Genomic DNA, 13,356 nt, shown 5'->3' on the forward strand with positions numbered 1-13,356 from the left:
CTAATCCCTAAGAATAAAGGACTATTGCTGCAACTCTATAGCACCTTGACAAAACCATGTCTGCTGTAATAGGGAAGGAGACACAAACTGTACAAAAGGAAGGATATGCAGTATCTGCATATTCTCGAGGGAGTGCAATGAAGGTTCACTGGACTGACACCACAGATGAAGGCACTATCCTGTGAGACCAGACTTGACCTCCACTCATGAGAGTTTGAATGGGTTAGAGGTGACTCTACGGATTTACAGCTGACTCTTCAGGGAGATGTTTCTTCCTTCAAGATTGTGAACATCAGTAGAATTGGCAGCTTTTGAAACCCAGAGGAGGTTGCAATTCTTTGATAATGGAAGGCTTATGAGGAGAATACTTAATTTAAATGGTTTAACTTCTGTTTACTCTTTGTGCTGCCCATCCCATACGGTGTGTTCATTGTATGTGCTGATTTAATTGAGGTTTCACTTCAGCATGTTGCTAGGACTCTCATGGTGCAATGGTAGTGCCCCTACCTCTGACCCAGCACATCCAGGTTCAAGTCCCACCTGCTCTGGAGGCACATATTGAGAGCAGACCGACAAAAAAACACCTCGAGCAGATTGCTGTGTTTCATACCTTGGACATTTGCAGAGACAACACGTCTCTACATCTAATAGGCACTTTATTGAGAAATACTTTTGAAATGTTTGCAGCAAAAGTTTCCAGTTAATGTTCAGTTCAGTTGAAACAAAGCAAAGAACTGTGGATGGTGGAAGTCTGAAACAGAAATTACTGGAGAAACTCAGGTCTGTGGAGAGAGAAAATAGAGTGGATGTTTCAGGCCGAGTGACCCTTCTTCAGTTCAGTTTCTTGTTCTCAATAACCATACCCAGGCCTGGTGAACAGCACACAGAAAACAGAAAGAATCAGGCACACAACACAGTTTCACCATTAGTCAGTGTTAAGCTGAAGAAAGACTGGCTCTGGTAGTCTGGTGAAAGGCTCTTTTTAATCTCAATCAAACCTACGGGCCTTCCTGGGCACAGACACCTCTTGTGAGCGGATGGACACATTCCAAGATTTGGGATCGTGTCGCTGTGGGGAAAACAGAGGCTTGGGGCAGGAGGGGTAATGTAGAAAGGGAGGGAGGAGAAAGTTACTGTAGATGCTGGAATCTGAACTGAAAAGAAAATGTGCTGGAGATCGCAGCGGGTCAGGCAGCATCCATGGAGAGAGAGCAAGCTAACCTTATGAGTCGAGATGAGTCAGAACAAAAAAAGGTGGCCACTGTCTAAGATCCACCTGCTATAGTGTAGACAGAGGGACTGCAAACTTTGTAAAATATCCAGTAGCTGTTTCTTTGTCATGGGATGTTTATTGTGAATGTTGTGTGGAGTTGAAATTACACTGAGGCACCTCAGAGCGCCAAATGCTACACAAGAATAACTGAACTTCATCTTGGTGCCCATGCCAAGAACCAATCTTGGTGATGTCCAGTTTGAATTACTGCAGTACATCATTTTACACATGTTTAAGAAGTAAGGATATTTTTGAAGGAAAAAGAAAATCCCTCTTCTTGTAATGCATTTGCCTGTGATTTGCTAAAACGTGGACTTGAATGTTCAAATACAAAACTTGCACCGATTCTCAAATTGCTGAATGTTGCAGGTAAGATTAGTTCCACAGTAGATCTGAAACATCTCCCCTGCGCCTCTGATGTGACAGCTGGTAATGAGGTACAGTCTCCCAGTCCCTGTGTTCCATTGGTATTCTAGAATTAATCGACTCAGAGATGTTATAATCTCTGGAGCAGGTGGGGCTTGAATCTGTGCCTCCTGGCCTAGAGGTAGAGACTCTACTGCTGTACCACAAGAGTCAGACTGACCTGGATACTGTAAGAGACACCTGTGTTTCGCATCTCGCTGTGATAGGATCTTTTCTGGTGGAACTGGCTAACAACCAATAACAAACTGGAGCTGATCAGTTATAGATTAGAGCTATTCCAAAACTTCGGGGTTAACCCTTTCAAGCCAGCAGATGATCCACACTGCCCATGCCAAGGGCTAGTGTGGGCAAACTGGCAGGCCATTGATTTGATGCCTAACTGATATAAAGATGGTAAGGAAGGGTGGCATGCATTCAGGGATGAGTAAGGAGGGTGGGAGAGGGGCATCATTGCACTCACATGCCATCTGCCCACCAAAGTCCAACTCCACCACCCTCGCCAGCCATTGTCAGCCCCTCCCTAGGGTCTGGCATCCCTTCTGGTTTTATACACCTGGTCGTTCTCTGTCACAGCTGTCCATCAATCTCTGGGCTGGAATGATCACACCCTCCACAATAAAATCAGACCATAGAAGCCAACAAATAATGCTGATGGTTAAGGTCAGCTGTTGTCTCATTGTCCATTCTTTATGGGATAATACAGACAGGGCATGAGGTATTGGACCATCAAAACCAAATCCACATGGATCAGATCCACTCTGATCTTGAGGGTTTCTTAACCTGACACTAGATCAGAGGTAAAAAGGTGAAATAGACAGTTCCTGGCTATGGAGTGAAGGGGAGAATGTCCTGTTCTATTGGGCCAACTATCACAATGGTTTGCAAACATTACTCTCGTCAGTGGAGATGTCACAAAAAAATGCTCATGTAAGGGACATATTTTCAGAAACGGTTGAGCTCTGTGATGTGAAATCAAATCTCACTGGGGTCAGATTTGTCTCCAATCCAAATTCAATGGCCCAGAACCTTTGGTACTTTGACCCTGAGGCTACCAGAATGAGACCTAGCACTGTTCCTACGGCAACGCAATCCATTGGCTACCTGCAGCCTTTCCACACACCAAGACTTAGTGACAGCCCTTCTCTCTATTCTCACAATTCAGATGGAGTTTTCAATGTGTCAAAGGTCACAGGTCTCCAGAGAGGCCAGAAGGTGCCAACTGTTGGAGCTGGGGAGGCCTTGTTATGTATTACACCTCAATGTCTTTGAAAGCTCTCGATGATGTTCCAAATCTGAGACTATTAAATAAATGTAAAGCTCTGGCAAATCCGGGTAAAGGCTGGGAATAGATAAAGAAATGGCAGAAAGCTCAAGGAGAGAATCACAGAATGGTTACTGCACAGGGGGAGGCTATTCAGCCCATTGCGACTGTGCCGGCCTGTCATAGGAGCAACTCATCACGTCCCACATTCCCCACCTTCTCCATGTGAAGCTTCCTTTTCAGGCAATCATCCAATTCTTTTTGCAAAGACTTGAGTGAACCTGCCTCCCCCACAGTCGGATAGTACATGCCAGACCCTAACCACACAAGTGAACCTGCCTCCCCCAGACTGTCAGTCTCAGAAGTGACCAAATGGAGTTCGACAAGATAAGTAAGTGGATATGACAATAGAAGACTGAAGGTATAATAAGTAAATAAGAAGGCAATTTGAACGTGTGGAGTGAATTGGAGAAGCTAAAAGTGGCCCAGAGGTGTTTCTTGGTACAAGTCCACCCAATGTGAAATAGCAATCTACAAAGTTAGTGAAAGGTGCAACTACATAATGGGAAGAGTGATGCTTACTTGGGTCAGTGGAAATAATGATCAAACCACTTAAGGCTCTCACCAAAACATACTTTGAATAGAGAGTTTCCACTTCTGGTCACCCAGGAACCACTTTGTAAAACTCTGGAGGTGGTGCAGATAGGAGCTAATGTCAGCATCAGCTAAAGAGAAATGAGGAAATTTTCAGCGCAGGAAATGCTAGCTGAGAGTTGATAACCTTGTGGTACACTGATGCTGCAAGTGTAGAAAAACATGGGGTATTACTGTGAATTAAACCGGGGGAGTAGGACCAAAGCCCATGGGCTCAAAATGATAAAGGGTGAATTTAGAGCTCTAATCAGGAAGAAATTCTTTACACAGAGTTTGGTCAAAGTGTGGAATAAATAAATAATGAAAACTAATCTTTGGAATCATTGAAGAAAGAGAAATAGGATGGAGTGGGGGAGGCAGGGGAAAACCACACTTTAGGATTGTCCTGAGTGAACGAGTTAAGACGGACTGAGCAGTCTCTGTCAATTTGAGAGATAACACCCATCAATAGATAAATGACATTGCAGCTCAACATGACTCATCTTAATGTCATGATTCGGAGATGCCGGTGTTGGACTGGGGTGTACAAAGTTAAAAATCACAAAACACCAGGTTATAGTCCAACAGGTTTAATTGGAAACACTAGCTTTCGGAGCGACACTCCTTCATCAGGTGGTTATATGAAGGAGCGACGCTCCGAAAGCTAGTGAGCTTCCAATTAAACCTGTTGGACTATAACCTGGTGTTGTGTGATTTTTAACTTTGTACACCCCAGTCCAACACCGGCATCTCCGAATCATGACTACTATCGACACCACTAACTGCCGGCTTAAAGTGGAGAGGATCTCCAAGAAGATTGCACATATCGACACAGACATCTTAATGTGACAGCTCTGAAAATAGATTTGGATAGGTGTTGGCTGTTTGAAAAGAAAGAAAAACCAGTTCAGGTCCTGTTTTGTAAAAGATAAAAATAAACAAATCTTGAAAATTGGACAAGACAATGTTAACAATGTGATGAAACCTGCCCATCCCATCAGGAAGTATTCTCCAAAATATAGGAGTCACTAAGACATCGATTGGACAGCAAACCACTCACATTTTTTAAACTTTTGACAGCGAGCAGCTGGGCTGAGGTAAAGGTAACATATAAATGAATGTTTATAAAATATTGTCATTTGATTCTAAAATGGAGGTAAATGGGTTTTACATTTTCAGTTCTGTGAGGTGATTTTTCTTGCTATGGGCCAGAAATATGCTTTTTTAAAACAATGTGTCAAAACAATATTTCCAAGAAATCACATCATAGAATATAGAAAAGTACAGCACAGAACAGGCCCTTTGGCCCACGATGTTGTGCCGAGACTTAATCCTAATCTAAAATATAGTAACTTAACCTACACAACCCTCAACTCACTGCTATCCATGTGCATGTCCAGCAGTCGCTTCAATTCCCTAATGACTCTGCTTCCACCACCACCGCTGGCAACACATTCCATGCATTCACAACTCTCTGTGTAAAGAATCTACCTCTGACATCTCCTTTATACCTTCCTCCTAATATCTTCAAACTATGACTTTTCATACCAGTCAATCCTGCCCTGGGGAAAAGTCTCTGGCTACTGACTATCCATTCCTCTCATTATCTTCTACACCTCGATCAGGTCTCCTCTCTTCCTCCTTCTCTCCAGAGAGAAAAGTCTGAGCTTATTCTTCCTTTCTTCATAAGGCAAACCCTCCAGTCCAGGCAGCATCCTGGTAAACCTTCTTTGCACCCTCTCCAAAGCCTCTGTATCTTTCCTATAGTAGGGCGACCAGAACTAGACACAATATTCAAAGTGTGGTCTCACCAGGGACTTGTAGAGCTGCAGCAAAACCTCACGGCGCTTAAACTCGATCTCCCTGTTAATGAAAGCCAAAACACCATATGCTTTCTTAACAACCTTATCCATTTGGGTGGCAACTTTGAGGGATCTATGCACTTGAACACCAAGATACCTCTGTTCCTCCACACTGCCAAGAATCCTGTCTTTAATCCTATATTCAGCATTCGAGTTCAACCTTCCAAAAAGCATCACTTCGCATTTATCCAGGTTGAACTCCATCTGCCATTTCTCAGCCCAGCTCTGCATCCTGTCTATGTTGTGCTACAGCCTGCAGTAGCCCTCTATACTATCGATGACACCTCCAACCTTTGTGTCACCCGCAAATTTACTAAGCCACCCTTCAACATCCTCATCCAAGTCATTTACAAAAACTAAAAAGAACAGAGGCCCAAGAACAGAGCCCTGCGGGACCCCACTCAACACTGACTTCCAGGCAGAATACTTTCCATTTACAACCACTCTCTGCCTTCTGTCAGCCAACCAATTATGAATCAAGATAGCCAAATCTTCCTGTATCCCATACTTCCTGACTTTATGAGATGAATATCGAGAAAAGGGGTGGTACGGTGGCACAGTGGTTAGCACTGCTGCCTCACAGCGCCAGAGACCCGGGTTCAATTCCCGCCTCAGGCGACTGACTGTGTGGAGTTTGCACGTTCTCCCCGTGTCTGCGTGGGTTTCCTCCGGGTGCTCCGGTTTCCTCCCACAGTCCAAAAATGTGCAGGTTAGGTGTATTGCCCATGCTAAATTGCCCGTAGTGTTAGGGGAAGGGGTAAATGTAGGGGAATGGGTCTGGGTGGGTTGCGCTTCGGCGGGTCGGTGTGGACTTGTTGGGCCGAAGGGCCTGTTTCCACACTGTAAGTAATCTAATCTAATCTAATCTAAAAAAAAGCAACCGGAGATATTTTCCTTCAAAGTGTGTTTGAAGAGCATGGATAGGATGAATAGCTAAGGTCTTTTCCCAGGGTAGGGGGATCCAAAACTAAATGGCATAGGTTTAAGGTGGTGAGAGGGGAAAGTATAAAAGGGACTCAGGGGGCACTTTTTCATGCAGAAGGTGGTGTGTGAATGGAACGAGCTGCCAGAGGAGGCTGGTACAGTTGCAACATTTAAAAGGCATCTGGTTGGGTATATGAATAGGAAAGGTTTAGAGGGATATGGGCCAGGTGCTGGTAAATGGGACTAAATCAGATTAGGACGCCTGGTTGGCATGGATGAGCTGGACCAATGGGTCTATTTCCATGTTGTACATCTCTAACAGGTGCAAAAACATAGCTTATGATCTATCAAGTCAGTAAATTCAAATTCTAGAATAAAACCTATCAACTGAGATCAATACAATTAACATGTTTGTAAGTTAAGCAAAAGATGGAAGCTAATTGTATGTGCTAGACTTGCTGCGAGAGAGTTAGAAGCTATCCTATTTCACAATTCACTCATCCAGCCCCCTTCTTCAGTCCACCACAGTCAGCTTCAGTCAATGGGCTATTTAACAGACTGACATCCAGCTGCTAAATTAGGCAGCAAAAGAGTTTCAGAGATTTACAAGGGGCTTATTGTAAATCTATAGTTTAGCACCAACTGCAGTTTTCACCTTTTCTTTCTGGACCCTTTGCCTGTCCCCACCGGGAAGAGCCCAGCTCCTAAACACAACGTCCACTGGGCACCACCTCCCTCTCAATAGACTCTGGAGCTGTTTAGGTTGGCCCTGAAAAGGGATCTACTTTTCTAACCCAAGCAGGAGATAACACGTGCTCCAATATCTTTTTCTCTCTCTTACCTCCTTTTCCGAAGGCTCTCCCTGCAATCACCTTTGTGACCCCTTTGTGGAGTTTGCACATTCTCCCGATGTCTGTGTGGGTTTCCTCTGGGTCCTCCAGTTTCCTCCCACGGTCCCATTTTCTCTTCCATACAGAGATCGAACCCCAGATACATCCTCTGAACACGGCCACTGTGCTAATGACCACAACTGGATCTGACAGCTTGACTGCAAATGCAATCAATCACTCATAGAAAGCCTAACTTTGGATGGGAAGCGACCAAATCACACAGATCAAACCCTGTCCTAAACAGACAACTGTTTTAATATTAATATCATCTGGGAGGGGTGTAGTCAGTATCACACACAGGTAATTTGCTTTTTTTTAAAAATGCGACTACATTACTGATAGCACAGTGAGCTGTGTGGAGTCCTTCTGTGTGGGTTTCCTCTGGGTGCTCCGGTTTCCTCCCACAGTCCAAAAGATGTGCAGGTTAGGTGAATTGGCTATGCTAAATTGCCCATAGTGCTAGGGGAAGGGATAAATGTAGGGGAATGGGTCTGGGTGGGTTGCGCTTCGGCGGGTCGGTGTGGACTTGTTGGGCCGAAGGGCCTGCTTCCACACTGTAAGTAATCTAATCTGATCTAAAAAAAAGCAACCGGAGATATTTTCCTTAAAAGTGTGTTTGAAGAGCATGGATAGGATGAATAGCTAAGGTCTTTTCCCAGGGTAGGGGGATCCAAAACCAGATGGCTTTTGTTTCACCCCATCTATTGATTTACTGGGAAAGCCACAATAATTAAATACTATTTCCTACCTCCTCGAAAATTATACTTGATTCGTAACATAGGAGGTGCATCACAGTGCAATTTGAGATTGCATCCTCACTGCCATTAAAATTCCTGATGTGTATAGCTGAGAGGGTTTCAGCTCCTGTGTGAAGTACATCAGGGCCCTAAGCCTAGCTCACTGCATGGTGAAACTACTGCCATGTCTCATTGCATGTGGTACCAGAGCTGTGAGAGTCTGCAGTGCAACTCCCTTCCATTTACAGGTTCTGCTCAAACCTCTATTTGCTATTCAGGGTGCGATGTGCAGCAGTTTATTTAAACATCTGCCCAGAGGAAAGAATCATAGAACTCCTACATCACAATAGCAGGCCTTTCAGCCCACTGAGTCCACACCGACCCTCTGATGAGCACCCCATGCAAACCCCCCCATCTGCCCTATCTCTGTGCAGCCTCACGGCGCCATGGACCCAGGATCAATTCCAGCCTCAGGTGACTGTGTAGAGTTTGCACATTCTCCTCATGGCTGCGTGGTTGTCCTCTAGGTTCACCAGTTTCCTCCCACAGTCCAAAGATGTGCAGGTTAGGAGGATTGGTCTTGCTCAATTGCTCCATAGTTCAAGATTTGTGTAAAGATTTGTAGCTTGGGTGCAGGTTGTTGTGGTTGTGGGTATGTTTGCTGAGCTGGGAAGCTGATTTTGTTATGACACAGTGTAAACCCTCCTGCTTAATTTAAAACTAGCAATACAGAAAATATTTACTCTGTGCAGTAATCTGTAAAGATTTGAGTGGCCAAGAATTATTTAAAGTAAAAATTAACAACTTCATTTCTTAAAGTATAACTGAGAATAGTTAACTAACAACTATTTACAATTCCTTCCTCTAAGCTATGTTTTACCTTGCCTTCTATGATACTAGTCTGATAAAACTCCCAATTAAGATTTACTGAAAAAGTCAAATTTTAAAACCAGCCAGTGGTCGAATCTTCCCTTTATCTTCATCGGTAAATTGGCTCTCCAGGTCAGCATTGAGGTTTTTCTCCGTGCAAACTCCTTCTCTAGACAGGTACCTCTCCCAGAATTCTGACTAGCAGTCTACAGCAGTTGGACTGGTGGCAGTTCTCCTCCCAACTGTTCAATTTTCCCCGGTCTTATACCCCAAAGCATCGGATTGTGTCATCTCTTAAGATGGTCAATATATTCAATTTAAACTTGATTGGAATTTGGTATTTTCGGGCTATAATTCAAACTGATTGGCCAAATTCGAATCTGTTTTGTCGTTTCCAGGCAACCAGCTACCCCAGTAGCTGAAGCACATGTTACATTGTGTCTTATTGAGAACACTTGGTGCTGTCACTGCTAGCGTTTACTCTCTTAAAGGGACAGTACAATCACATCTTCATAACAATTTGCAGGTGTTTCATCCCCTGTCTGGGTTACATTGTCAGGGCTTTGGAGCCTCCCGTGAAGTGCTGCTGTGCTGTCTCTTCTGGAATTTGTTTGGCTCTGTTTCTGCTGCTTCTGTTTGCCGGTTCCGATTGCGCGTTGTAGTGGTTGGTATGTGGGGTCCAGGTCAATGTGTATATTGATGGAGTCCGTGGAGTGGTGCCATGCTTCTAGGAATTCTCTGGCTGTCCTTTGTTTAGCTTGTCCTATGTTTATTGTGTTGTCCCAGTCATATGTGTGGTCCTTGTCATGTGTGTGCATGGCCACTAGGGACAGCTGGTCATGGCGTGTAGTGAGTAGTTGGTGCTTAGGAATGCGGAGTGTTAGCTGTCTGCCTGTTTGCCCTGTATGGTGTTTCGTGCAGTCTCAGCATGGAATCCTGTAAATTACGTTAGTCTTGCACATGATTGGTGGAGGGTCTTTTGTCCTGGTGAGTTATTGTCTGAGCGTGGCTGTTGGTTTATGGGCTGTCATGAATCCCAGTGGTCGGAGAAGTCTTGCTGTCAGTTCCAAGACCTTATTTTAAAATCAGGCAGCATGGCTAGTGAGTTAGATCATGGCATGTTCTCAGCACGTTGTTTGTCTGTTAATGTCCAGGGATGCATACATTAAGTAGACTAGTCATGGGAGATGCAGGCTGCAGGTACAGGGGGTGGGTCACTCTTCAGAGAGTTGGTGTAGATGGGCTGAATGGTCTGCTTCCACTCTGAAGGGACTCTATGATTCTTTCCTCTGGACAGCGCACTCATTGGGTTATTTAATTAAGTAGCTGTGCATCACACCCAGGATGACATTCCGGCACAGGGCTAAGCCTTTTAAAACAAAAGACCGCAGAAATATTCAGCAGACCAAACTTGCACAGAAAAACAGGAATCAGCTTTCAAAAGGAGCGTACTGATGACATTAAGTAGCCCCACACCCTCGAACGTTGGCATGTAGTGGGTTACTGGTCTGCTCAGCAATGCCCCCATTCAGGAGGGGGAAGGGAGATCAAATCCAGCCTCTGCCCACAAGCCCTCCCTGTCTCAGGGAGTCGAGAGGTGTGTTAGCTCCCCCAATTCCAAATCACAGGATTCCACACACCAGATTAAAAACTGCAAGTGCAAAAATACAAGGACATTAGAAGGGAAAAAAATAGAAAGGAATGGAAGTGCCCCATTGCATTCTAAACTGTAGCCCTTCTGGATATAATCCCTGTTTCAAAACATTCAGCCCTGTTACTGCGCAGAGTGAAATTGTTCCCACAGAGTGAGACTGTCACTGCAAGAGGCTGGAAAAGGTGAGAGATGAATTAGGGCTGAAAGATCCTTATAAGTAGCACATGCATGTATTACAGAACACCTCTGTGAGCGGTTAAAGTGGGATCTGCCGTTCGCAAACAGTCAATCTAATGCAAAGTGGTTTTGGGTTTGCCCTTCGATGTGCTTCCATTATCAACCCTGCGGCACGGAGCGTGAAAACTTTCAGTCAGTCGTGTGGCTCCTGACGTTAGTTGTCAGCCCCAATCTACTGTACATGACTAGGGGCTGCATTTTCACACACCAACAAAATACAACAGCTTACATATACAGAGAGGTGACCAGGAAGTGTTTCCGTGATCTGCTGTAATCTGCTCAGGAACAGTATCCATGTACACATCTGGTAAATGAAACGTAAATCTAGTTTAACCAACCTGTTGTTGTCAGACCATGTTGGGACATGTCCCTGGCACAGGTGGGACTTCAATCTAGGCCTTCTGGCTCAGAGGTGGGGGAACTACCACTGTGCCAGAAACCAAGGAGTAATGAGTCTTTACTTCAATAAAATGGCAGCTTGGCCAGTGACACACATATCCAGTGAATGAATAAAACAAAATAATCCTGCAGCGAAGTCTGACACAGGCCAATTCTTCTCACTGGATGCTTCTGCCCCAAAGATGGATTTAAAGCGATGTCTACTGGTGCTCTTGTGGAGGCACGAGAGAGAGAGAGAGAGAGAGAGACTTGTTCTGTGCTTTGTAGACTGTCATAACTCAAACATAGTACACCTTCACAAATTAGGAAGTCTATTCATATTGGGGGCAGGGCAGGGCAGGATGTGGGATGAAGATCCACTCAAGGATCTTGCACACCTGGAAACAGAGAAAACCAGAACAGCAGGAGGCCATTTGGCCCTTTGAACCTGTTCTGCCATTCATCCAACTCAGTTCCCTGTTTCTGCGTTCTCCCCTTAACCTTTGATCCTTTTAGCCCTAACAACTAGATCGAATTCCTTGAAAACATCCAATGTTTTGGCCTCAGTCACATTCTGTGGCAGAGAATCCTGCAGTGCTGTGGGTGAAGGTATTTCTCCTCAGCTCAGTCCTAAATGGCTCACTCCTTATCCTTATCTGACTGTGACCCTTGCTTCGGGACTCCCTGGTTATTGGGAACATCCTTCCTACGTTTACCCGGTTAGAACTTGATAGGTTTCTATGAGATCTCCCTTCCTTTGAAATTCCAGATTTCATGCTGCCACGTCAGTGTTATACTGAGGGAGTGCTGCACTGCAGAGGTAGTGGGACTTTAATGGGACTTTAAATTGAGGCCTCTATTTGTCCAAGGAAGAACTTGGTCACCTTGCTTAAAGACTTGTGTTCCCCCAAAGCCCTGCCAATGTTCGAGAGTAAGTAGCTCATGAAGATCTTTGTCCAGGTTTTATTGGAACTATTTAACTCAATCCGATTGCATTGGTCATCAGGAACATTCTTCCTGCATTTACCTTGTCCATTCCTGTTGGAATTTTAGAATTTTTCTTCTAAACTACAGCGAATGTAGTTGCAGAGTGTGGTGCTGGAAAAGCATAACCCTTCATGATGAAGGGCTTATGCCCAAAACGTCGATTCTCCTGCTCCTCGGATGCTGCCTGGCCTGCTGTGCTTTTCCAGCGCCACACACTCTCAACTCTGACCTCCAGTATTGGCAGTCCTCACTTTCTCTGACACTGAATGTAGCCCCCTAGCTGATCCTGCCTCTTTTCATACGTCAGTCCTGACATCCCAGGAATCAGTCTGGTAAACTTTTACTGCAGTCCCTCCATAATCAGAACATCCGTCCTCAGCTAAGGAGACCAAATCTGCTCACTATACTCCAGGTGGGGTCTGACCAGAGTCCTGTACTACTGCAGCAAGACATCCCTACTCCTGAACACAAATCCTCTCACTGTGAAGCGCAACAAATTGTTTGCCACCTTCAGCACCTGCATGCTTACTTTCAGTGACTGGTTTACAAGGACATCCAGGTCGATTGAGCGATAAAGATTGGCCAGGGCACTGGAGAAAACTCCCAGGCGGTTTTATTTTTGTGAAATACTGCTCGATTTGATTTAATTTATTTATTGTCATATGTCTTTTGCGACAAAATACAATAAGATGCATTGTATACTGTCACCATTCTCCAGCACCATCTAAAACACAGAAAACTCAAAACACAGAAGATAAAGGCTGAAAAGTAAAGAAACAAAGGAAAAAAAGTGTCCAACTTTACAGTCCTTCTTGCTAAGTGCTCCGTCATGGGCCTGGTAGCCAGGCATGAGTCTGTTTTGCCACGCTGCCTCTGCTTGACTGAGAGTCGCCCACTCTGTGGTGCCATCTTGCTTCCACCAACACCCTCATCACTGAGTCCTCGCTGAACCTCACCAATACAGACACCTCCAACACTGCCAGGTACTGAACCAGCCCAAACTCAATTCCACTGCTGCCATACGTCGACATCAGGCCCAGCTCACTCACGCAGCTGCTTCTGATGCCACTTCGTCTCATACTGGATCCAAAATCACCTCTGACGTTGCCAACTGGAGTCCATGCCCAGCCCACTCCAGCCCTTGCCCTGGGCCCACTCCAACCCACGTCCAGCCTGCCCTGGGCCCACTCCAGCTCGCGTCCAGCCTGCCCTGGGCCCACTCCA

At 45.1% G+C, this 13,356-nt stretch overlaps 1 protein-coding gene across 4 annotated transcripts in view; it reads right to left on the bottom strand.

The window, feature by feature from the left end:
* The window catches only part of LOC122540197 (endothelin-converting enzyme 1-like), a 310,307-nt gene that overhangs the window by 144,342 nt on the left and 152,609 nt on the right, over positions 1-13,356 (bottom strand). Inside the window, exons 1-2 of one of the 4 annotated variants that reach the window (XM_043675568.1) lie at positions 13,145-13,150; positions 11,193-11,194 (exon numbers count right to left, since the gene is read on the bottom strand). The exons of the other annotated variants lie outside the window; for them this stretch is intronic. Of the exons in view, the coding sequence (XP_043531503.1) occupies positions 11,193-11,194; position 13,145 (3 nt within the window). The 5' untranslated portion in view covers positions 13,146-13,150. Of the gene's footprint in view, positions 1-11,192; positions 11,195-13,144; positions 13,151-13,356 lie in introns of those variants that run through there. 4 annotated transcript variants of the gene reach the window in all.

Source organism: Chiloscyllium plagiosum, chromosome 34 (genome assembly GCF_004010195.1).
Source record: "Chiloscyllium plagiosum isolate BGI_BamShark_2017 chromosome 34, ASM401019v2, whole genome shotgun sequence".
In the NCBI taxonomy this organism is placed as follows: Eukaryota; Metazoa; Chordata; class Chondrichthyes; order Orectolobiformes; family Hemiscylliidae; genus Chiloscyllium; species Chiloscyllium plagiosum.